Here is a 26,222-nt window from a genome sequence, read left to right as displayed (position 1 = left end):
TTGTTTTTTTTTTTCATTTTTCATACTATATATAGGAAATGGAAAATGTGGAAAAATGAGAATTTCGCGATTCCGATTTTTCCTACTGATTCCAACGTATTTTAGACACGATAATCTTCCCGCTGAATCTTCTAATTCTCCAAAGAAATATCAGTATGATTTTTGGTTTTCGAGACTTGTTTTTAATGTTTACCGGCTTAAAAATGCACTTTATGCACTTTATGATTTTGACCTCGGATGCAGAAACTTCCTTCTGAAGAAAGATCTGGAACGTCGATTAGAGTGGGCATACGCGGATGAAATCTTTATTTGAAGCTCCGAATAGAAAAAGTCTTCATCATCCGTTGATTTTAGGGTTTCTGAACTATCAGTGATTCGGTTTCGGCAAACTTCCGAGTATTGGAATTTGGCGTTCGTACATTCCAGGGTTTCGTATCGAAACGCTTGTTATGGAAAGGAATAAGAGAAAGTCTTATATTCCTCTAGAAGATTTTTGGAATTTATTCCTACAGTGTTCCAAAGGTGGAATTAATCTTTTCCTAGGGTTCTTGTCCTAGGTCTAAGCGAATACTAATCGTGCTATAACTTTTATCGACTTTGATACAATCCTTAGCCTTTTTCTGAACTTTCTCCTACACAAATTTACTCCATTCATTAAACACTTGTTCAGGTTTTCCTTCATGTTGCATCAAATTAATCGTGAATAAGGAATTTCACTAATTTATTCCAAGCTTAAAAACTTGGGTCTCACAATGTGTCTCATACTTTTTTTTTATAAGCAATGTGTCTCATACTTATCTATATTTCTATCGAAAGCATAACAATCCCTGCCTGAAATACCACATGGCAGTGCATGCAAACAACAATAATGATTAAAGTCTCTGTGGAAGCAGTCACCACCAAGTCAAAGCAAGCGGTCAGTAATTATGCATATAATTAGATTAGCCTTTAATGATTCGTCAACCTTGTAAATTTTATAAATACGGTGTTTGATTATCCATAATATTCACGAAATATAATTCATTCACCGATGAAAGTGTCTCGTCCGCTAGCTTGGCCAAAGTCGCAACACGGTACGCCAGCTTATTTACTTTTTTTTTCCAATTTGGACGGTCCCCTACTTGAAGTTTTTTCCTTTCTTTTTGACGGTCCCCTACTTGAAGTTGAGTTCACTAGATCATTGCAAAAGCAACACGTAACTATTGTGTGCATCCAGTTGGTGCATGACTTAGTAAACGTGTCTTCCCACATGTCCAGTGTCTCTTTCTACGCGGATATTCAGGCATCCCAATTTTATGATGGCCATAAATCCTTAGTCGACTCTCCATTCATTCATTCATTCATTCCATATTTTTTTGTGCACATAAATATGCATGGGACTAAGCCATCTTGTTCCTTAGCTCTCAAAACCCGACCAACGCCTTAACATGAGTCCACAAAGTCAGAGATATTATTAATACAAAAACCACTGCGACCACATTAGTTTCTCAAGTGAAAGTGAGAAGATAATGGCTTCAAAGGAAAATAAGGCTAAGAAAAATCCTCATTCCAGCCCAAAGAAACAACCAGGAGGATGGAAGGCCATGCCCTATATTTTAGGTCAGTTTTATATTCTAACCATCTTTAATTTCTTCTGGTCCGCAAAATCTCCACATTTTTTATCAACGGGTTGTTCGTTCAAGAGGTATATATATATGTGTAATTTTCTTTAAACAAAGTCTCGGGTTTAAGCAGTTTTATGGATGAAAAAAATCTATGTTCAAAGAATTAGCTTCACCATAATATAAAATATTCTCTTTTCAAACAGCAGTATTGCCTCCAAGTAGATGATACTTGTAAATTCTAAAAATCATGACATTTTTCTTTCACAAAATTAAGAAAGAAAAAATTTAATTTATTTGTTGTTTGATGTTTTTGCAGCGAATGAAACATTTCAGAGATTGGCAATTTTTGGGTTGGTTGCTAACTTTATGGTGTATTTAACAAGAGAGCTTCACTTGGAGCAAGTATATGCTGCTACCATTGTGAACGCATGGTTTGGGTTTTCAAACTTTGGCCCCCTACTGGGTGCCTTCATTTCTGACGCTTATGTCGGTCGCTTCAGGACTATAGCTTTTGGTTCAGTCGTTTGTCTTCTGGTAAGGACTTATTTATCTCTATCCCTGCCCAGCCTGTCAAAACTTTTGTGGTTAGCAGATTTTTAGGATAGAAGAACATGTTATTTTTTTCTTCTCTCACAAATGTAAATACACATTTGGGAAACTATCCTAGAGTTTGAACTTGTGTGATTTCATTATAAATATCTATACCTTACCTAGCTATCATTAGCCTTTGTTGGTATAGAACATGTGATAATTAACTAGCTACTTGATTATTTTTGTCGGTTTTGATAAGTGAAGGACAAAGATATGTTTGTCAGGCAAGTTGATAATTTCAATCAATTACTACTAAATACTTTCTCGGTCCATTATTTATAGTCACTATTTTTATTTTTTTTCTAAAAAACATATGTCAATTTTTCGATGTTACCAAAGCTATTCCATAACGTATGTTGATGAGACTAATTCTCACCTCATTGTCACTCTACTAAACGGTAGAAAAATGAATCACCACACCAACACACTTCATTAAATATTAATCATTTTATAATATATATCAAGATATAAAATGTGAAGAGATCTGGGCTTTAAGCCCTCCACATTAGAAAAAAAAAATGTAAAGAGATCTAATAGTAGCAAGAAAAGGTATACACATTTACTTCAAATTTGTAGCCAGATTGAAGTCAACAAGCTAAATACTCCAAGACCCTCTTTGCTAGTTTTTTGTTGCTAACACTACAAGAAAACAGTGATGTAGTGACCCCCACTAAATGGGTAAAAGTTGTAAGAAGTGATTACAACCCTCATTATCTTCTTACATTTTGTGAGGTTTCTTTTTATTCCTAAGTATAAGTTTGTGATTCAAATAGTATGAAATTAAAAAGATAATGATATTTTAAAAATTTATTAACTTGGATATATAATTTTTTTTATGGAAAATGAAATGACGAATAATTAAAGTAGAGAGAGAGAAAGTCCCCAAAAGATAGCTCAAATGGTAAGAGTTGAGACATATGAGTTGAGGAGGACAAGGTTCAGAAGTCAATCCTTCGATGATGTAATTTGTCTTTCCGTTGTACCAAAAAAATTAATTTAAAAAGGACTTTATCGGGAAAATAATAATTTATGAAGGTTAATACAATTTTTTTAGAAAGGTGTTACTACTTTTTTAAATTCTAGTTTAAGGTGGTATAATAATACATGTAGTAATACTCAGAGATATAAATTGTGCAAACCTAACCGACACCTCATTTTTCTTTTTACCTATCTTTTATCCTATATTATATAAACAAAGGGTTAACGATGAAAGAAGTGACTCGTATAATTACTTGTGGTTGACTTTTAAGACTTGGGTTACCTCTCTTCTTTGGTTACCATAATAATTATCCACTACCTTCAAGTATTCTACAAAACTTCTCTTTTTACCAGTATTCTATAAGAATTCTATTTTTACAAGTTTTCTTTTAATAAATCTATTTCATGTTTAACAACCTTCACAAAGAATAAAGAGAGGTTTCGACTTAAGTTCTCCTTGAGAGGTAGTAGTAGATAATGTATGCTCTAAGCACTCTTGTGTTTTGACTAGATGTTTTGGCCCAAATACTACTCATGGAGCTAGGGTCAGTCTTGGGCCTGTGCAAGCAGACCCACAGTCCAAGGCCCCCAAAAAGAAGGGTCTCCAAAAAAAATTCGAATTTTTTTTACAGCAGTTATCCTTTAAGAACCGCTGCTGTAAATAATCTATCTTTTACAGCGGTTCGGACCGCTGTATAGTCTTTTACAGCGGCGAGCTCTACAGCGGGTCCGAACCGCTGTAAAAGGCCAAATTTAACCGCTGTAAAAGACATTTTTTGGCGTAGTGTTCTCATTAAACTTTCTCCAAAAAAATTTAGGGGTCCATTTTTATTATTTACCCAGGGCCTCCAAAATGTCGGGACCGGCCTTGCATGGAGCTTTAACAATTGCTTGAATGAAAGAATAGATGACTTAGAAAAGATAGCATGTATGAAAACTTGAATTGAGCTAACAGTCAAAGTAACTGGTCAATATCCAATTAACTGACAGAACACTTTGTGCTGATCACTTTGATCAGTCACTCCCTCACCCAAAAGTGGAGAGGGATTTGGATGTTGAAGAAATTGTTTTCCTATATATTTATTGAGTATATGTTAGACAAAGATCCTTCTAATTAAGTTTTGTGTTGAATATACATTTGTTAAACAGGGGATGATGGTGGTGACTTTAACATCCTGGATGACGCCTCCACCTTGTACTCCTGAGCAACTAACACTGGGACAGTGTGTCAGAGCAAGCAATTCTCAAATGGCTGTGCTGTTTACAGGGCTTGGCATTCTAAGCATTGGTTCAGCTGGAGTGGCCCCTTGCAGCATTCCCTTTGGTGTTGACCAATTTGACCCAACCACAGATGAAGGGAAGAAAGGGATTAACAGCTTCTTCAATTGGTACTACGCCACATTCACCTTGGTATTAATTCTCACTCAGACAGCCGTGATCTATATACAAGACTCCGTGAGCTGGAAGTTAGGGTTTGGGATCCCAACTCTGTGCATGTTCTTGTCAATAATCTTCTTCTTTGTTGGAACGAGGGTCTACGTGTATGTGAAGGCTGAAGGAAGTGTTTTTTCTGGTGTGGCCCAAGTTTTTGTGGCTGCATACAAAAAGAGAAAAGTCAAGTATCCAAGTCAGGAAGAGATTAATGATGGAGTTTTCTTTGATTCCCCATTTTGTGGGACTGCTGTTTCGTCAAAACTCCCTATGACCAAACAATACAGGTAAGATATTTCTACCATTGAATGATTGAACAATATTGTTGGTGGGCTGCACAAAGATAAATCATGAAAAATCTATATATCTTCTACACCTATAGTTATGCCTATGCTGGACAAAGAAAAATCTAGTTTACAAGTTTCAGATATGATTTATGTGTGAATTAAATATTAAAGTTGTTCTAAAAATGATACTCAAACACTCAAATAGTACCTAACAAGTGTCTAAGGATCCCCTTTATTATTTGATGAATCAGAGAGAAGCTATGATGTCACTTGACCATCTCTCCATCGTCGATTTTTGCTTATCTTCTCGGTGTCCAAATGCAATTGTGTTTATGTTGTTTTTTTTTTCTCCATTATAGAAGTGTCTTTCTTCAATAAATAAATTATTTTTAAAGAAAGATTATCGAAATACAATAAAGATTGATGTACTTTAATTTTATCGGAATGATCTGAAAGCTTACGAATTAGCTTACCCTCTTGGCATGTAATTCTAATTTCTAAGTACATAAGCTGATATATTTTTCAATATATATATACATATATATATATATATATACATATATATATATATATATATATATATATATATATATATATATAGGGTGTTGAACAAAGCTGCTATAGTAATGGAGGGTGAGCTAAATCCAGATGGAAGTAGAGTAAACAAATGGGAACTTGTGAGCATCCAGCAAGTTGAAGAAATCAAATGCATAGCTAGGATCATCCCAGTATGGGCTGCAGGTATCCTCAGTCTCACTTCCATGTCCCAACAAGGAACATTCACCGTCTCACAAGCCTTGAAAATGGAAAGACACCTTGGACCCAATTTCCAAATCCCAGCTGGTTCACTCGGAGTCATATCACTACTCACCATTGCTTTATGGATCCCACTCTATGACCGGTTCCTAGTACCAGCACTGAGAAAAAAAACCAAGCATGAAGGTGGCATCAGTCTCCTCCTAAGAATGGGAATTGGCATGGTGTTCTCTGTTCTATCAATGGTTGTGGCTGGCTCGGTTGAAAAAGTAAGAAGGGATTCAGCAGTTTCAAATTCAAATGCTCCAATCTCAGTTTTCTGGCTTGCTCCTCAGTTGATCCTTATGGGTTTCTTTGAGGCCTTCAATATAATTGCCCAAATTGAGTTTTTTAACCGGCAATTTCCCGAGCACATGAGAAGCATTGGTAATTCCTTGGTATCATTATCTTTTGGTGTGTCGAGCTACGTGAGCAGCATTATAATCAACACAGTTCATCATACTACTGGAACACATGACCACCAAGATTGGTTGACGAATGATATAAACGCTGGCAGAGTAGACTACTTTTATTACCTCATAGCCGGGATAACCACCCTTAACTTGATTTATTTTATATATGTCGCAAGAGGATATCAATACAAGGGGAGTGTGCAGGTTGACCTCCATGACCATGATGATGTGGAGTTAGGATCACTCAAAGGCTAGCTAGCAAGTAGCAATATCTTACTATACTAGATTATATCCCGTGCGATGCAATGCACGAAGAAGCGACTCTACTATTTGTTAAAATTAATTAATCAATTTACATATTATACTTTTTATTTCGTTTTTTTTATTTTAATATTCATGTGTATTAGACACATATATACATATATATACCGAACGGTTGCCGACCGCAGTGGTAAAAACTGGTTATTTAAACCCTAGGTCGAAAGTTTGATTCTTAGAAACCGCACTCTTGAAGAAACATTTAGTCTTCGCCACATCCGAGTCGAAAGAGCAACTTAGCACACTAAAATATATAAAACTAGGATTATAGCCCGTTGCCGTGCGATGCACGGACGAGCGATTATATGAGTTATAATTTTTAATTCAATAATTTATAAAATAAATAGATTTATTTACATACCTATGGTAATTAATAATGTTTCCAGCTATAAAAAGATAGGTGATATAAAATTATTTTTTAACTTCAGTGTATATTAGATAATACATGAACATTTGATTATTTAAAATGATTATATATTATTAATCTGAAATATAAAACAAACTCGTTTCAAAAAAATAACAGAATTTACCTAATTTATATTTTTTTTTTCCTTAGTTATAATAGGATTCATAATTTTTTTATCATAGAATATGGAAAGTAATATTTGTTGTTAAAATTGGTTATATTTTTTAATACGGAAAGCGATGCACAAAAACCGTATATATTGTTGATAAACATTTGAATTTAGACAAATATATATAATATCAAAAGATAATGGAAAATAATACAAACATATTAAATCTAGCAATTGTATATTCTTTGGAAAACCTCCTTGTACACAATATTTTTTGTTACATCTCTTTTAGTAATATCTTCACTACAAATTAAAATCTTCAAACCAGATCTTGACTTCACTCGAGAAATAGCAACATATAATTGACCATGAGAGAACACAGGATTCTGTAGATAAACTCCAACTTCAGACAATGTTCGACCTAGACTTTTATTTATAGTCATTGCAAAAGAAAGAAGAAGTGAGAATTGTCTCCGTTGGAACTTTATTGGCATGCTCTCATCAGTGGGCATTAAATTCATTCTACCAATAAAAACTTTTGTACCAGTATGAGTCCCTGAAATAACAATTCCACCAATGACATTTGGTTCGAGATGCTTAACAATAAGTCTAGTACCATTGCAGAGCCCAGTAGATAGGTCCAAATTTCTCATGAGCATAACGGGAGCATCGTTTTTTAAAACCAACTTATGATCATGTATTCCAGAGCATTTTATATCATTCAGAAATTCAGTAGTCACCCAATCAGCCTCAATACCAATTTTCTCATTGACGCTCCATATGGAATCAGAACTCAAATACGTTGTCTCGTTACTCGGAAATAATGACAACATATACTTGTTAATTGAATCTACAACATCTAATGTCGGCACAAGTATCGCTTTATCTTGGAAATACTGGGTAGAACCAATATTCTGCATAATGTTAGGGTAAATGGTTTGGAATCTCATGAATAGGATTAGAAGAATGATGAATCAACATATCTTGAGGTATTTTGATCTCGGCATCACCGTCATTATACTCACCTAGATTACCATCACCAACATCTAACACCCATTTGGCAAAACAGTTAACCACATAATCCGCATTTCCAAAATTAGTGCTGAGACGCATATTTTCAGTCAAAGTGAGCACCTTACAATGTCTCCAAAGACGAGATGAATTAACAGTAGCCATCACTACCTCAGCTCTACTCCATTTAGGAATCACTGGTAAAATTTGTCTAAAATCACCTCCAAGCACAACAACTTTACCACCAAATGGTTTGTCTGGGCTGCCATTAGCAGAAAATCGCATGATATCTCTCAAAGTTCTATCTAATGCTTCAAAGGAAAAACGACTAACCATTGGTGCCTCATCCCAAATAATCAAGCTAGTTTGTTGTAATAACTCCGCTTTAGGACTTCCTTGTTCAATCCCACAACATGAATCCTCATACACATTAAGTGGGATACAAAATAGTGAATGCGCTGTCCGACCACTAGGAAGAAGTAGAGAAGCTATACCACTGGAAGCAACATTTAAGATAATTTCTTTCTCTGATCTTAATTTGTAGGTGAGGATTTTCCACAAAAATGTCTTCCCTGTCCCTCCATAACCATACACAAAGAAAAATCCACCCTTATCACTATTGACAGCAGTCATGATATCTTCATATACCTTTGTTTGTCCACTATTTAGCTTATTAAAACACACAGAATGAAATTTGCTCATCTCAGATGTATCAAAGTTCAGCTCATTGAAAAGCAACACATTACCGTACTGTCTGAGAATAGAGGGATCAACAGAAGGAAAACAATGGAAATCAGAGAGACTTTTTCCATTGATCATCAACACTTTCTGTATCTCCATTAAGCATAAATCTTTCAGGCGTTGTTCATCAACTACCAAATCTGTAATAAATAACAAAAATTATAAACTTAAATTATAATTTCAATACATTAGCTAATAGAATAATTTAAAAATATACCAGGATTGTTGTGCGTCCTTCGCATTTCATGTACTAAACCATCTGCCAGAAGATGCCAGGTTTGCTTCCATACCTCTAAAGGATCAGCCATAGAATTTGCCATTAAAAATGTAACAAATAAATGTCTCATATATAAACCAGAAGCAAGCAAACCAGCATCACGTATAGCATTAATGAATTCACGATCATCTTTTAGTAGCCCCAATGCAACACAAGCACCTCTAAAACTTTCATGTGTATGATCACTGACTGTTCTCAAAACTTCAAAACTCCTACAACCTTGTTGCACATTAAGAAGCATCCTTAAGTAATACAACTCCCCTGATCCAGGAGGAACAAAGTTCATCCGACCAATACATAATCCTTGTTTCCGTGGACGCCAAGCCTTGTCCTTCGGATCATAAACAAATGCTCCAGGGTATTCTGCATATGTTAAACCCCTGCCATCTGGATACTTAGAATTTGCCTCCATCCAAGCCATGAACATGCTATTCTTGATCTTATTTCTTTCAAGAACATCCTCAATTGATTCATTTTCATTGAACAATATAATTTGCTTTTTTGGTAAATGGTAAATGAGCTTCAACACAGGTGGCCATTTATGATGAATGTTAAATTTGAATATCCTCCAAAGCTGCTTCACATGGTGAAAGATATCTACAATCATAATATTGTTTGATTTCGTCTACCTCAACAATTTGATCAACATTATTTGCACCAGCAGACATTGACATTGTTACCCTGTCAACTCCCTTGTTTATGTACTTAAACAAGTATTTTATGGAGTTCGATTTGTTGCAATATTCAATGTTGATATGAGCCTGGTATTTCATCAAAAGTTTTGCATTGTACGGAACAACAAATCCATTATCCAAATGAACTCCTCGTCTTTCAGTTGAGATTCTAGTATCTCTCCTTCTATAAATCGGGTAACCATCATTATCAAATGATGTAGCATGTAACGCCCCGATTTCTCGAACGTCACGAAAAGCCAATTAACATAATTTTCGTAAAGAATTTTCGCCGATTAATTTATTAATCTTTACTTAGTGGTAAAAGTTCCTTTTACGTAAAACTCTTCAATAACCATTAGTTTCAAAAACGCGCAGAATCATTTAACCAAGATAATCGACATATCCAAAATTAAACTTCATAAATAGATAAAATCCGTGGCCACACCCAGGTGTGTAAACAAACCACATTGTAATACTCGTCGATTTGATTACATCAAGAATTCAAAATAAAGTACTTGCAAACTAAACGTTAAAGATAAATCAACGCTCTCATTTCCACCCATGGTCCTGATTACAGTCTGCATAGTGTCCAGCCCACATATTCGAAGGATCTGGCGTTTCTGCTCCCTGTTGAATCTCCGCTTGCATTTCCAGATTCCACATCTTTAACTCCTCTATGGTCCATTTGAAACCTGGCGGCACATCTGGTACCTCGGGAGCAAGATCCTTGAGTCCCTCATCGAGTCCATACTCGGGTGGTGCCACTGGGCTCATAGGCTCCTCCTTTGGTATCAGAAGTCCCTCCGCAGGGTTACGATACTCCGAGTTCACCGAAGGCTCGCTTCCCACGCCTGGTTCATAAATCGGAATCTCCTCTAGATCGGACTCCGTACTGCTAGCAATCTCCACAGGAAATCCAAATCGGGAAGGTGCATGAGGAAACCGAATCCTTCCTCTAAGGGGCTGAGTCACCACAACCTGTCCACTCGGGTCACGCTTGAAGATGATAGCGCCGCCGACATATATGTTCCTCGCCTGGCGGTAGTCGGTGCCCCAGGCTAAGTCATCATCAAAACTAGGGAGATAAATCTCCCAGTCCTGATCCACCAGCTCGTCCAGAATCACCATCTGTTGGCGTTAAGCGCCCAAACAACAAATAACAAATAGCGAGGGTCAACTTCTGACTCTCAAATAGTTCCTGTCTAAGCATGTTATAAACAACTAGATATTCCAAAAATATATTCAACGGAATTATATCGATAGGGTTAATCACATAGCCTAAGTTTTAGTCAGTCTATGCGTCCTCACTTTTCACACAACCACCTTTCACCTTGGATCCAACACCATTCGTCCAGCAGACGAACAACACCATGAGCAAAGCTCACAACATCATGGCGTTCCTTGGAACGACCACAGCACACCATGGGTCAGACACCCACAAGTCATAACATCACGGTTCAAACCGCATTCACCCTCGCGTGCAAGTTATCCGTTTTGTCTCTAACGGAACCACTGTTCTCATGGTCCATAGTCCTAACCAGACCTATGTTCCACTAATCATAGTCTCTACTTGCATGCGAGTAAACATCATAAAATCCTAGTCTCATGTTACTACTTCAAGTAAATAGACAGGCATTTTATCTCATGCTACTGAAATTAAATAACATCATGCATAATTTCATTTAGCAAATAAGGCATACTTGAACTAGCATACATCAACTAACTAGTTCTATAGCATACTATGAATTTATCATACTAACTTAATAATAAATCATACATCGTATCATCACTTAGCATAATATTGAATACTAATACTAAGCATGTTATCAACCACACTCGCATACAACTTTTCACATGCAGGAAAGCAGTAAGACTTCTCTAGACGGAAGTGCCCTCACCTTTGCTACGCTTTCCACGTGAGATCGAGTACGTTCGATCTAACCTTTCCGTGCGCGAACCTGCACGGACCAACAAACTAGGGTTAGAATTTGAAGGAAAAAGGAGCATCATTTCCCCCCCCCCCCTCAAATATTCGAACCCCATCCCCTAAAATCAACCAATATTACATCTTCTTCTTGTAAACAAGAAGAAGAGTACTTGAGTTCACTACTTCCCGAAGGAAACAGAGCTTAGTTACTATAGGAATTATTTCCTATAGAGGTCAAGAAGAACTCTGGAGAGGGAGAGAGAGAGACTCACGAAAATTTAGAGAGCTCTGAGTTGTGATTTCCCATCACCTGAGACTCCTATTTATAGTGGAGGATGTGGAGGTAAAAATACGATAAAACCCTTAATTTTAGCCCAAGCCCAAGGGCAAAATATAATTTTTAATTAATTTTGATTCAAATTAATTTCTTTTCCACCAAGCAAGTAACCAACTCCCCTAAATTCCCTCTAACAACATCTTGGCCGTCCCCCCTTCTAGTTTGTTAGGATATTTTTTTTTCTTTTAATTAAAACACTAAACACATGGAAATAGTTTTCAAATTTGAAAGAAAACAAAACCATTATCCTAACAAAAGTTTCGGCCACTCCATAGAAGTAAATATATCTTCAACTTTTTTTTTTCTTATTTCCCAAAATAACATTAAATCCAATTAAAAATTTTATTCAAATAAAATTCCAAAACACTTTATATTTACTTAACAAATAAATAAGTAAATCTCCTCCTCCAATATAATAGATATAAGTCTCGAAAATTCCCTTTTATGCATATTCTATGCACTGCTCGAATTTCATGCATGTGCATGCATACATATCGACTTCTCGCGCCTTACGTAATAATTAATAACGTAATAAATTACTATACAGCCGATATGGTAACAATTGATCAGTAATTTCTCCTTACCGAATAAAACATCGTACTTTATATTATTCTTCAATAATACAAAACATAAATAAATCACCGGGTCTTACATAGCATCCACAAATTTTTTGGGAAAAAACTTTGAACATCGCCCATTCTTCATGCAAGGAGAGCTCTTCCTACTAACTCCACACGGGTCATGAACCATGTAGTTGGACACACACTCAAACAACAATGGATAAAGAACAGGATCTGGTAACTCAGCACATATAACTGAATCAATCAAGCTAGTTGAATGTAGTTTATCCTTAAGACTAAGCCACAATAAAATATGAGCATGTGGTAATCCTCTTTTTTGGAATTCAATAGTATACATACCTATTTTAATAGTAAATTCATTAGAATAATTAATTAATAAGATGCATTAACTGAAAATAAAAACTTATAGGAGATATCAATGTACACTTACCTGCAATAACCTTGCCAAAGAATTCTCCTTTTTTTAGATCATTCATAAGCTCATCTAACTTCATCTGAAAAACCCTACAAGTTAGGTATGGACGATCATAAGCAGATAAACCACATGCGGAAACATGACGATTGATTTCTGGCCATTTAGGATTACATGTCATTGTCAGGAACAAATCAGGATACCCATAAGTTCTGCATATAGCCATAGCATCCTGAAAATTGTTGAACATATAACGTCTTCCACCAGTAAATGAAGATGGAAGAACTATTCTTGATCCAACCAATGACAAGTTGGTATCACCACGATGAATTGCTTCTTCAATACCTGATAAAAAGTGTCTCCGAATGGTATCTTGATTATTCCTTATGAAATATAATCTTTGAGACTCTATCATTGACTAACAATCAACAACAAATTGTTGTAACAATCGCCGAGAAAGCAAGATTCTCTTAGACTCAAATGGCCTCTCCTGGAGCCTGAATGCCACCCACTCACGTAATGAAATATGGTTTCTTTTACAACTAACCATGTTTTCATACAAATCATTGAAACCAATATCATCTGAGAAAACTCTTTCCCCATAAGGAAACATCAAGGGGTACTGCAATGGCAAGAATGATGAATGAGTTTCATAAATCCTCTAGAAGTCACCAGTTTTAGACCGAAGAATAATATCACGACCACAGTCAGAACTATCAAAATCCCCAACAAATAAAGCCGCAAACTTTGGAGTATCACCTTCCGCCGGGAGGAGACTTCCTATGCGGTGATAATTTTGACCACTTATAACAAATTGAGGTGGCCCCCGACCATCATTAAAAGTACCATCAACTTTACCACCTATAGAGGTGAACGCGAACATACTATTATAAGACCTGATGTTATCAACAAAGTGAGAACTCCGTGGATCATTATTTGTAAGCAAGTTATGTAACAATTCGGGTGGATCTTCCAAATATGGTAAAGTAATTTTTCCTTTCATGCAACAAATAGAGAAATCTGGACAGTTTGAGCTTCTTGATTTTTCAGCTCTTTCCTGGTACCAAGTAATTGCTCCACAATGCTTACAACACATTTTCATCTCTCCAAAATCAAAATACGCTGAAAAAACAGTAAACTTTTAGCAACCATATTCATCTTAAAAAAAATTAAAAAAAAAATGCCATATATCTTACTCGATCTGGGACTCAGCTCCATCAAAAATCGAATTCATTTGAGCATTACCAGTAGATTTCTCCTTATTGTTCAATAGACTTGTAGATCCTTGATTTTAAGATTTAGACAACAAAATAATGTAAGAAAATAAGGCAATCAAAAGAGCTACAACTATTGAGATAGAAACAATCATAAATTACAAGGATATATGAATAAAAGGTTGAATATTATATTATATACTAAAATTAAATACTTCAATACCTATATTGGATGAAGAATCAATCTGGGTCAAATTGGATGTTAAACTACTTTCGGGCAACTCCCACTCCACCACTGAGTCAATAAACCAAATGATAGATAATAAATACTTTTGTAAAAAAAAGATTATAATTATAGATAAAATAAATCATGAGAACAATCTTTTCATATAGACTAATTAGCGCAGAAAAAATATGAAGAACGAATATTAATAAAGGTAACTCTTTGTCCTAGAATACCCTTGGGCTAATTTGATTATAAGAACTGGTTATAAGAGAGACTTATTAAGAAAAAAAACAATGCAATAGATCACTAAAACACCAACTTGATTTACACTAAAAATAAAGAACCTAAACTGATTTACTACTAATACCTGAGAGAAGAAAAAAACCATGACATAATGACAAACCTAAAATTATTTTCTTTTATATTCCCAATAACAAAAAAAAATTAAGGGTAAATACTTCAATTCATCCGCTGACCAAGATTTAGATTCATTTCTTCTTGTAGATCTTGAACACAATGGTGGAGATCACTACTACAGAATAGACCTTTTGCCACGCCTCAATTGCCACGGTTATAGGCGGAACCGTGGCAAAAGGTCAGTTACCACGGTTATAAACGGAACCATGGCAAAAGGGCACAATATTTTATTATTTTTTTAAGGAACCGTGGCAATAGACTAATTTTTTAGAAACCACAACAAAACAATCTGGCTCGTCACTCTCGCGTCTTTGTCTCCCACTCTCAAGTTTTTTCTAAGAAGAACCCTAACCCTCTGGATCTGTTCCCTCCCCTCCCTTTTTGTTCACTGCATCACTCATCCTCTCCCTCTCTTCTCACTGCAAGTAGCCTTCTTCTCCCTCTCGCTTGTCAATCGCTCTCTCTCTCTCTCTCTCTCTCTTTCTCTCTCTCTCTCTCTCTCTCTCTCTCTCTCTCTCTCTCTCTCTCTCTCTCTCTCTCTCTCTCTCTCCTGCTCCCTCTCGTTCGTCGTCACGTCGTTCGCCGTCACGCCGTCTCCGTTCTCAGTTCAATTACTGCCGTGGGAGACCCTGATTAAACCTCAAGCTCTCTGGTGAGTTTGTTTTTTTAAAATAAATAATTGTGCTCTGTGTGAGAAAATTTTATCTGGAACTGGAACCTGATCTCCACCACTATGCCCTTCTTTCTTCTCCCTATGTAGCAGAATTCTGAATGGTTTCCTCTTAAAATTTTCTGGACCATTCCACAAGGGGCTGTCCTTGGCATGCCTTGTTTCATGGTTGGCATAGATAGTTGAAGAAGGAATCTTTGAATGAGCTGAGTTCATTTGTAAAGAGGGTGAATCAAATATGCTCTTCTCCTTCGAATTTTTTCCGTGTTTGTTCGAAGAACCAAAGCTAAAAGCTGCTTTGAAGTTCTGCCTTGTTTTCTTTTTCTTTTCCATATTAAATATGGTTTTAATATCTAATGTTTTCCTATTCTGCAACTTAAACCATAAAAGTTACTATTAACAATAATTTCAAATTTCAACAAATATACAGCCAACTAATTTGTAGCCAATGCCATAGTGGAATTTTTTTAGTTATGTTTATTGATCTTGAATGAAAGTCAGGACAGTTGGTCTTGAAGGATTGATAGATTCTGTATTATGCAGTAACCTATGGTTAGCTGATGCCTTTGGGTGAGGAGTGCTAAGTATCTATTTTCTTCCTGCTTGTTAGAACTAGTCTTTCATCTTTTATGATGTTCTAGAATATCCATGGCCTACTCTCATGCTTCTAACGTTGTTGCTCTTTTAAAGGTTGCACACCCTGAATGTTGTTTTGCACTAGAATGCTCTTTTTTCAAAATCCTTTGTTTCAAATATGTTAATTTAGCTTGTTGGCTGTGGTTGCGGGAGAGTGTGAACTGGTGCTATTTATGTTGTCATTGCTGCCATGCTTCCTCTTTTTCCATCTGTTTCTAATGGTCGTTTTTTGCTTGTTGTGGGCTGTTTCTCTTCCTATGTGCGACATCTGGATAGTGAAAGATTAGGCTTGGACAGTCCTTTGTGGTAGCTGCAGCGATATAGAGTGCTCTAGCCATAGTTTTCCTCATATTTCCTAGTTGTTTTTATTTTGAGTTGTGTTTGAGGATGAATGTGAGTGTACTACTGGTGAGGAGCTAGCTAAATATTTATTACAATCCATGTTTAGTTTGTATTCAATGGTAAAATAAGAGCTCAACATCATTGAGAGTAATGTTCTTGAGCTCTCAATGATTGTTGTTGTCATTATAATATATGTTGTCCTTGGGACCTTGGATCTAAGTTGGCAATAGTTTGTAGTTTCTGATTGTTAATTTCTTCTGCAGATAAATGGTGTAAAATTCAATGAGTATTCATCTGTTATAGTTTCAGCGGGATATGATCAATCATTGCGTGCTTGGGACTGCAGATCCCACAGCACTAAGCCAATTCAGGTGGATTTCTTCACAATCCAGAACTCTTTTTCCCCTCATTACATTGAATGCGCTCATTAGCTTTCTACTGGTTTATTGATCATGAGTTGTAGTTCATGTGCAGATTATTGACACATTTGGAGACAGTGTGATGTCTGTTCGCTTAACAAAAATTGAAATTATTGGGGGAAATGTTGATGGAACTGTTCGAACATTTGACATTCGTATTGGCAGGTTAGTCGCAATGTAGTTAGAAAAGTTCATGACCTTTTTCTTATCCCGTAATTCATGAACTCATGTTTAAAAAACCATACCAAGTAAATGAGCAACACATACTTGGTGATATTTCATATTGAATTAGATAAACTACCATTAGATTAGACACTTTTATTGTTGCCATAAAATTTATCTTCATTATGAAATTTAACAAATCATGGCATGCTCCCAAATAATTGTGGGAAACAAGTTGATATACTGTGATTTATATATCTGCATTTTTGGACTACTCTTTGTTGATTCCTGCACATATTCATTTTAAAGCATGTCCTTCATTTGTCTTAAGTAACTTTACTATGTTAATCTTCATCTCACATTTGTCTTAAGTAACTTTACTATGTTTCTGAAAGTAGCATGTAACACAGATAATGCAGAGCTAAAGCTATATATTTGTGCTAATTTCAGAGCAAACAGTGCTAGAGGTTTTACAAGAGATGACCTTGTGACACAGCTTAATGCTTTGAAGGTGGTAGCACTTCCATGATTACAATATGGCATTACTTTGCTTATAATACTTTTAATTTTTTGCTTTAATATGCTTATATTTTTCAATTCATGCTTCCAGCAATTTCTTTTGAATGAATTCCTCTCTTTCTCTATGGGTCAGAAGATCATATTACATGTAAACATTACACTTGTAATTTACCTCTTGTTCCTTGTATCATATGTGACTTGCTTCCAGCCTTAAGTCTCTTTTACTGAATATCAGGTCCCCTACAAGCTTTCAATGTATTTGGATGAATTTGTTCGTATCAAAACTGGGTTGCAGGTATGATAGTGAGATAGTGAATTGATTATAAAGCTGTGTTTATTTGAAAATTTCCTAACTAAGATCATGAATTTCTATGGTGTGAAACAATGACTAGATGAAAAAATCTGTCGGGACTGAACTTTGTAGTATATATTTTCTACTTTATGTAACAGTGTAATAGCTTAAAAAGTTAGATAGTGTGAAAGGGTGTTTTAGCTGGCCACTGACCTAGTGTGAATACATCTCTTATTTAATTTTTTTCCCTATGGGAGCTGTTAAAAGTCATGTGTCTTGCTGTTATTATCAGTTACGAGAGTAAGCATGACTTTCTTATGAAGTTATTCACTATTTGTAGTTTCACATTTCAGATCATCATTCATGCTGGCCTACTCAGAAAGGGTTTATGCTCAGTTCAGGATGAGATCAGTGCAGGTCAACTTGTCATATTTTCTTGTAGAAGGAATGACTATAAGTCTACAATATCTGAAGTTTCTTTTCCCTTCGTTCTCCTAGTGTTTCATAGAATATAGGATATGTGAGTCACCAACTAGTATCATTTAGGTAATTAGCCTAGAAATCTTTAGAAGGAGCCATATGGCCAAGGGACATACAATTTATGTATTCTATGTTTTGCGGTTTGCCAAATATGTTAATTAAAACAAAGAAAACTTCAAGCTCTGCCCGTATTTCCCTTTTTATAATTAAATGAAATTCTTATCTTACATGGCTATATTCTCATACAATGAGTGACACATTCTCAAGTGCAGGTTTAATAGTTTCTGTTGAACTGATGTAGCTTATTTGGTTTAAGTTCTTGAGAGAGTGTGTTCTCAACAACAATTAGTATTTTTAGACAAATTTGTTAAGTGACATGGGTTTTAGTATTGTTTTGTTGTTGGCACATTTGAGTAATTATCTTCTAGGATATGTTAATGTTATTCTGAACATGAGATTTTATGTAATTTATTTCTTAAAAAATGTACTGCAATTTATGCATAGAACAGGTCAAATAAAAAAAAATCTGGATGTTGCAATTTCCCAAACCATAACCGTGGCAATAGAGTCTACATATTGCCACGGTTAGGCACTGGACCGTGGCAATAAGGTCTATATTGCCACGGTTAAGCGCGTAGCCGTGGCCATATGTGTACCCTATTGCCACGGTTAAGTACGTAACCGTGGCCATATGTGGATTCTATTGCCACGGTTACACTTGATGACCTGTGGCAATAGGCTAACCAATTGACACGGTTCAACCTTGAACCGTGGCAATAGAGCAATTGCCACGCTCGCTATCGCCACAGTTAAACCGTGGCTAAAGGGCATGCGGAACCGTGGCGAAAAGTCTTTTCAGTAGTAGTGGATTCACATATATTACTAACAATTTGTTTACACCTCAATACAAAAACATCAAATTTAACATGGCATTTTGAACCTTTTAAACACTTCTGAAATCATCTAAAAATATTTCAAATTAACAAAATAAACTATCATAGTTCAAAGTATTTTTATTTTTTGAAATTGAGTGTATATCTCTATTTGTGACACTATAATAATTTTATATGATATAAAATGCATCGTTAAACCTTAATGGGTCTAAATAGAATGCATGAGAATAATAATAACTCTAGTGTTAATTAAATGGTAAGTTACAGAGTTGTAGAGGAAAAAAAAAACTAACTCATTTTGATCCTTTTCTTGGACCGTTGCAGGTTGGGCTTTCTTTGTGACGATCCAGATTTAGACTTACTCCCAACCATTCCTAAAACACAAAAATAAAAATTTAATAACTTTTGGTATACACCAACTATTTGAATTGTTACTTTGTTACAAATATCTTCAAATAAATTAAACCAAAAAAATCAAAAAAATCTAAGATTCATATCAAAATGACATAAAAATAATTGAATCAAAGTTTTAAAAACCTAATGACACCGTAAATAAGAAATCATCAAACTAATTAAAATTCATCAATAGCACATACCTATAGAAGTATAGTTAATTTTGACTGAATGATTAAACAGGGTATTCCATTGTGCTTTAGAAGGATTAGATAGGAGAAAATGTAACCTTTTGAAGCAAATTTATATATAGAACCAACTTCTTACCTGCAAATGAAGCAATAAAAAATAACTCAAGATCATTTCATGTACTAAATAATGAACGATTAAACTAAAATAAATTTATACTTGCCAAAAAACAATGGTGCAATACATACATGAAAACACCAGACAAGGAACTAACCAAATGAGAAGGTGAGACAAAAAAAGTTTACAACCCACAATACTATCATCGTATCATATATATAAAGAGAGCAATGGGTGTGAGTTATTAAAAAAACTGGGTCAATTCAATACTATCAGAATTGACAATATGTCATTCTAGTACATATCATTTAAAATAAACAAATAAAATGACATAAAAGTACACTTTGTCATATCATTTTGACAACATGTGTTCAATCCTCCAAGAAAGAAACTGCCGAATTCACTGCTGCTTGAAGGAATTTGACGGCGTGATAGATGGCCAATTAAAAAAGTAGCCACCATTTTTTCCTGGCCAATTAAATAGATACACATTATCATATAGCATTAAATGCATTACTCAAAGAATAGTCTCTTTGCATAGAATGACATGATAGATGCACATCCTACACGTACATAACAACTAACCAAGACATGATTGATGGTTGGAGCAAAACCAGTAACGATATATACACACCTTATTTTTTAAACACTTTATTTTTATCTATTTTTATTTCTATCTCTCTTCTCTTATTATTTATCACATTTCATACTTTTCCTCTTACTTTAGAACGCTATGTATTATGTAACATGCATATAAAAATAGAATATGTATCGATAAATGCGAAAATTTAATTGTGAAATTACACATATCTCCTCGTCTTCTACATCAGCTTGCAACCTCATTTTTCAACCCATCACCAGCCTCTTTCTACCTCTACCTCTCTTAGAGGTGTAAAATAAACATTATTCGATATTTTCACTTATAATTTCACCATTAAACGGTGGTGAGAGTGATAGTCACAATTAAACGATGTATTTAAAAATAATAACTACTTGGAAATAATAAATAACAAACGGTAACATATTTTTTATTGCATCTTTGATCACCAACTTTACCTTTATGAACTGGAACAACTTTTTTAAGAGGTTAATATTTAAAAGTATACATTCAAGAGCATTCAAAAAGTACAATTCGATACGACCTCTCTTTAAACCTTTCTCTCTCGTTTCTCCATTTCATATGGTAATTAATTAGAAGAATCTAACTTTGGTCCCCAACTCCATTCTTTCAACAAAAACGATCTCCATCTCATATGACGATATTTTAGTATAAACAATTTATTTGAAACACATATTTTAATATATTAACTTAAGGAAATAAATTCACAATAATTCCATTGATGGTGCAAACGTAAATGAAGAAATAAGGTTTCTAACTTAAACAAAGTTAGTTCCAAAAAACTTAAACTAACTTGTTAATTACTCTATTCTACACATTCTTGAATATATAACCTCAATATTTTGGGTACCCCTTAAAATATTTTTTCTTGTTTCAATATATATGTCTAAAAAGAGATGAATCACACATTTTAAAATTAAAGTCATTTTATTAATATTGGAGACCAGATTAATTTCTTTTATATTTTATCTTTAAGGGTATATTTTAAGGTGATTTATTATTCTAACTATATAATATTACACAACAAATTAACTTTTGTTAAAAACATAATTATCTTATTTTCCTGAAAAAAAAAACATCTTGCAACATATGAAGTACTATTTATCATAACAAATTTCTATAATAATAATGAATAAAAAAACTTATCAAGTAGTATGTTTTATGATTCTATCTTAAATTATAACTTTAAGAAAAACCAACAAAATGCACCTCCATGTTACTAAAAAAAACACCAAGAGCATTTATTGAAATTATAGACCTGCTACTAATTTGAAATTAAATTTTTTTAAATAATAATGATCAGATATAGATTTATAGACTTGAATTATAAAATACCATAACCGGTCAAAATATAAAAGACCATTGCTTAGTTGAAATTAAAATTGTCTACAATGTACCATCAGTGGTTTTGCTACATTCTTTAATAAGATAATATAATACATATTAATGTAAAATATAATACTTGAACTCTGTGCGAGGAATAGACAAACAGAAAATTATATTGATAAGCTAGAAGTGATTTATGTGGATAGTGTTGCTCACAACATATTACAAAACAAATCTCTTTGTGGCACACATCTTCTAACTGGATAATAAACATATTAAACCCACAAATAAGTCAGACTGGACCTAATAGATAGGCCCATAGTACCAAAAGGTGGCCTCATAACATAATCATATAGAGTCTGAATATACTAAGCTACCCCATTATACAAACACTACACCAAAATATGGCTTTTACAGCGGTTTTTTTGGCCTTTTACAGCGGTCCAGAACCGCTGTAGATCTCGCCGCTGTAAAGCCTTAACAGCGGTTCTAACCGCTGTAAAAGACTCATTATTTACAGCGGTTGATTTAATAAAACCGCTGTAAATACATACCTACAACAGCTGTTCTCTAAAATAACCGTTGTACTTGAGTCTTCTTTTACAGCGGTTTCATACAGTAACCGCTGTATTTGATAATATATATTACAACGGTTCCACCACAGAACCGCTGTAATTTGTTTTTTATTTTTTTTTCTGAAAAGAAGATATATTGATCATAATTTAACCGAAAGGGTACACATTTCAAAAGCTATGAAAGCTTACTGCAAAATCAATACACATCACCAAACTAAAACAAGGTATAACACAGTAACATAAGCTAAAACAAGGTATAGCATATAAGCACAGTAACATCTCATGTAAACAGAACCTCTGTTCTTATAGCAAGCATATGGACAGTAATTTCATGACAGCAAAAAAAAAAAAACTCCCATAAATGAGTTTTTGCAATAGAAATGTGCCTTGAGTCTCCAAATCATAAGGACCCTCTCCCCATTTGAGTCTTCCAAACAAAAAAGATCAACATTTTCTAAACACAGGATATCAACTCAGCCATAAAATAAACATTTTCTGAAGCATCAATAGGTTTTACAGATAACTAGGATATTTTCAAATAATGATAATAATTCTAAACTCATCAAAGCATTTAGGAGAGTGTCTACATCTTAAAAAGGGTGGAAATTCAGCAATTCCTCTTTTCTTTTGCTCGCTTCCGGGAACTCCCGCCTTTAATCTTCCAATTTTCATTCCCAGCTGGTTTGTTTTGTTCTTCAATTTCTCGAACCTTCCGCTTCCTAGAAAAAAGTTGATAAACAACGAGTAAGTAGCCTGACGAGCATAGGAAAGTGCATGAACAAGTTTCTATTTTCATTGAGAGGCATTGTCTATTTAAGCAGACAATTATATACTTCACTGCCTATCTTACCTATAGGCTACAAGGTTTTGATCAGCAAGCAGCTCATCTGCTAATGATGCTCTCCTCTCCTTCTTTGTTAATCTTCCTGAGAAGAAGTCCAATGGAGAATCTACAACTGTTCCCATCTGATGATATTCCAATGATCCAAAAATTAAAGCTAACCATATTTGATGTAGCAAATCTATATTGAAGCATATGCTTGTCAATGATCAACATAGTAGTAGTATACAAAAATGAACTTGCCTGGAAATACTTGGGAAGTGTCTTTGATTTTGAATCACCCTTCTTGTAGTGACGCTTGGGATCAATGGCACCCCTCAACTGTTTCAAGATAAGAGCGGTGTACCAAAACAAGATTAGATAGCATGACACAAATTGACGGGATACATTCAAGTTTGTGTGTCTGAAAGGGAAGCTAAAAGTATGGAATAAAGAAGATTTTGAAGACTTGAGGAGCAGGAGGAATGAGGTTGTGCAAAAACTAAATGAGTTGGACCGCAAGGAGGAGGAGGGGTTGTCGGAGGAGGAAAATAATGAGAGAAAGTGGTTGCTGGATGAGTTTTGGACAGTGCTAAGACTCCATGAATAACTTCTATACCAGAAATCCAGGTCTAAGTGGCTCAAAGAAGGGGATCAGAATACAAAGTATTTCCATTCCCTTATTAATTGGAGGAGGCGTACAAATTCAATTATGGGGCTGATGATTGATGGTAACTGGGTGGAGGATCCACAAGCAATTAAAACAGAGGTTCAAAATTATTTTGAGCAGTGCTTCACAAATTCTCTTGGGACTCTAGTGCGATTGGACGGGATTTCATTTAAATCAATTTCAGATGCCGATAATGAATTGCTAACAGGGCGGTTTGGGATGGAAGAAGTAAAGGGAGCTGTGTGGGAGTGTGGAGGAGACAAAAGCCCAGGACCAGATGAATTTAATTTCAAATTCATTCAGAAGTTTTGGGACCTGCTGAAGGATGATTTCCATAGAGTGCTTGAGGACTTTTGGAATAGGGGGTGTGGCCTAAAGGATGTTACAGTTCGCTGATGATACCATCTTTATTGGTAGGGCAACCGGACAAGATGATACCTGAAGTCCTGAACTACCAAGATGGCAGTTCATTACTTGCACACACACAATAAGAATAAGCGCTTACTTGCACAAGTGCACTAAAGATGCATCATTAGTATCAAAAGAAACTAGAATCGTGTAACCTTGCTGATCATGAAAGATGAACTGAACACTATGAGCAATTAACAAAGGAAACTAGAATAAAATCACCATGGATGAAAAGACATTCAAGCACTTTTGAATGCAAGCCAGTTTCAAGAAAAGAACTCCATCCATGATGGAAACAAGACAAGGCAACAAGGAAAATTGCTAAAACCACTAAGTGACATCAAAATTTAAACTCAACAAATACACCACCTAAAGTTCTGAGACCCAATCTTATATAGGCTGCTAAACTAATACCACAAAGAGCAATTATGAGAAATAATGTAAGCAATCAATCAAGGAATGCAAAATCTTGCAGTGAATTCACTCGTTGGGGAAAAACAAAATCATAAAGGAAAGTAGGTAGGTCTCACCTTAGCAAAAAGAATGATGAATAAAATTAGTCCAATTCCAAATTCTGAATTTTAAGGACTGGGATCTTCCAAGCCCCCATTAGTCAATCTCTCTTGTTTTGGCTTACTAAAAGAGCATACACAAACCTTTCACATAACATTAAAAAGAGAATTGCATTGCCAGAAACAAGATTGTTTTGGCTTACAATAATACTCCAGCCAGTAGTGAGCAAATGTCGCCTTGGCTGACCTTAAAAAATTACCACATGGACTTCCTGTATCACTTATAGTCATTATATGAACCAAAACCTTTCATATAACATTTCAAAATGATAGGACTCCAGATTCTTTACTTGTCTATTTTCAAAGAAGAAACTCAAACCAAAATTAACTGAAGATGCATCAAAATAGAAATAACTAAACAAAATGAAAAACCAACCTCCTTCATCAAAATTAACTAAAGATGTTGCTCCTTCATTCTTCTCTCTAACGTCAAGTTTCCACAAAATGTCCTCATCAATTTATATCTAAACATACCAAGCATGAAGCATAAATGTTGTCTAACCAAAGACCAATTTTATTTTAGCAACAAATACATCAGAACTCCGTAGCATCAGATCAAAGTATTACCTTATGAGGAAGAGGAAAATTGCTTGTGGAGAGGATTGAGGAACAATGGAAGGTTGATAATGAGAACAGGGCAACAACCGTGTAGGAAGCGACCCAAAACAAGAGAGGCAGCAGGGACGGAGGCAGAGGCGACGGCGGCGGAAGGGATGGAGGCGGCGACGGCAAGGACGGCGGAGGCAGGAGGTGGCGAGGGCTTTGAGAGAAGTAGCAGGTCGAGATTATGTCGTGAGGTTGTAGAGTTGGATGTAACTGGAAAAATAAGGGTTTGCAGTTACAGATGTAATTTTACAAAATCAATAAAGAAAATAATACTTATATATACAAAACGAATAAACTGACAAAAAGCGTGTAACAGCCCAGTGGAAAGGACTCATTATATTTACTGTGGTACCTCGGGTTCGAATCCCACACAGAACATTTTTTGAACAATTGTACAAATCTATCATAAAGTGAATCTAGCCTAGTGGAAAGACTATCCCCTTTTATTAAGGAACCTTGGTTCGATCCACGGAACCTGAATTCTTAATTTTTATTATTTACGTTACTTTTACAGCGGTTAGTTTAATAAACGCTGTAAATAGTGGAACCTATTTTTTACAGCGGTCAGTATATAAACCGCTATAAAAGCCTATTACCGCTCCGTGTTTTTGTGTTTACAAACGCGCCTTGTAAGAGAACCGCTGTTAAAAGGTAATGCTTTTACAGCGGTTAGTTTAATAAAACGCTGTAATAGCCTATCAACCGCTCCGTGTTTGTGTTGTTACAGCGGCTGCCACCTAAACCGCTGTCAAAGGGGCGCTGTAA

The 26,222-nt window shown here is 35.1% G+C and overlaps 4 protein-coding genes across 4 annotated transcripts; 1 reads left to right on the top strand and 3 right to left on the bottom strand.

Annotated features, from left to right (window-relative positions):
* The first annotated feature begins 1,322 nt into the window (after positions 1 to 1,322).
* On the top strand, positions 1,323 to 6,470 carry LOC130714665 (protein NRT1/ PTR FAMILY 2.13-like). Its single transcript, XM_057564587.1, has 4 exons — positions 1,323 to 1,599; positions 1,921 to 2,138; positions 4,323 to 4,891; positions 5,493 to 6,470. Exons 1-4 carry the CDS (start codon positions 1,509 to 1,511, stop codon positions 6,352 to 6,354), a joined length of 1,740 nt encoding a protein of 579 aa, XP_057420570.1. The 5' UTR covers positions 1,323 to 1,508; the 3' UTR covers positions 6,355 to 6,470.
* A 689-nt stretch (positions 6,471 to 7,159) lies between these two features.
* Positions 7,160 to 7,852, bottom strand: LOC130712729 (uncharacterized). Its single transcript, XM_057562550.1, has one exon. It carries the CDS (start codon positions 7,850 to 7,852, stop codon positions 7,160 to 7,162), a length of 693 nt encoding a protein of 230 aa, XP_057418533.1.
* A 4-nt stretch (positions 7,853 to 7,856) lies between these two features.
* LOC130712728 (uncharacterized) lies at positions 7,857 to 10,763 on the bottom strand. The gene is made up of 4 exons (XM_057562549.1): positions 10,195 to 10,763; positions 9,591 to 9,819; positions 8,902 to 9,481; positions 7,857 to 8,824 (listed from the first exon to the last, which is right to left on the bottom strand). Exons 1-4 carry the CDS (start codon positions 10,761 to 10,763, stop codon positions 7,857 to 7,859), a joined length of 2,346 nt encoding a protein of 781 aa, XP_057418532.1.
* Positions 10,764 to 22,831: 12,068 nt separating this feature from the next.
* LOC130714150 (rRNA-processing protein fcf2-like) lies at positions 22,832 to 25,549 on the bottom strand. The gene is made up of 5 exons (XM_057564046.1): positions 25,419 to 25,549; positions 25,228 to 25,315; positions 23,466 to 23,543; positions 23,232 to 23,347; positions 22,832 to 23,100 (listed from the first exon to the last, which is right to left on the bottom strand). Exons 2-5 carry the CDS (start codon positions 25,234 to 25,236, stop codon positions 22,989 to 22,991), a joined length of 315 nt encoding a protein of 104 aa, XP_057420029.1. The 5' UTR covers positions 25,237 to 25,315; positions 25,419 to 25,549; the 3' UTR covers positions 22,832 to 22,988.
* Between the last annotated feature and the right edge of the window lie 673 nt (positions 25,550 to 26,222).

The sequence above is a fragment of the Lotus japonicus genome, chromosome 4 (assembly GCF_012489685.1).
Source record: "Lotus japonicus ecotype B-129 chromosome 4, LjGifu_v1.2".
Classification (NCBI taxonomy): domain Eukaryota; kingdom Viridiplantae; phylum Streptophyta; class Magnoliopsida; order Fabales; family Fabaceae; genus Lotus; species Lotus japonicus.
This window is presented reverse-complemented; position numbering and strand designations above follow the sequence as displayed.

Bases quoted from the DNA above. Each gene is read 5' to 3' on its own strand.
- LOC130714665 (XM_057564587.1), top strand. From the start codon at position 1,509: ATGGCTTCAAAGGAAAATAAGGCTAAGAAAAATCCTCATTCCAGCCCA. The intron at 1,600-1,920 runs GTCAGTTTTATA...ATGTTTTTGCAG, and splicing joins GGCCATGCCCTATATTTTAG to CGAATGAAACATTTCAGAGA. The intron at 2,139-4,322 runs GTAAGGACTTAT...TTTGTTAAACAG, and splicing joins GTTCAGTCGTTTGTCTTCTG to GGGATGATGGTGGTGACTTT.
- LOC130712729 (XM_057562550.1), bottom strand. From the start codon at position 7,852: ATGCAGAATATTGGTTCTACCCAGTATTTCCAAGATAAAGCGATACTT.
- LOC130712728 (XM_057562549.1), bottom strand. From the start codon at position 10,763: ATGGTGATTCTGGACGAGCTGGTGGATCAGGACTGGGAGATTTATCTC. The intron at 9,482-9,590 runs GTAGACGAAATC...CCTGTGTTGAAG, and splicing joins ATGTTGATCAAATTGTTGAG to CTCATTTACCATTTACCAAA. The intron at 8,825-8,901 runs GTATATTTTTAA...TATTTATTACAG, and splicing joins AAGGACGCACAACAATCCTG to ATTTGGTAGTTGATGAACAA.
- LOC130714150 (XM_057564046.1), bottom strand. The intron at 23,348-23,465 runs GCAAGTTCATTT...GAATATCATCAG, and splicing joins CACTTCCCAAGTATTTCCAG to ATGGGAACAGTTGTAGATTC. The intron at 23,101-23,231 runs GTAAGATAGGCA...ACTTTTTTCTAG, and splicing joins CAAAACCTTGTAGCCTATAG to GAAGCGGAAGGTTCGAGAAA.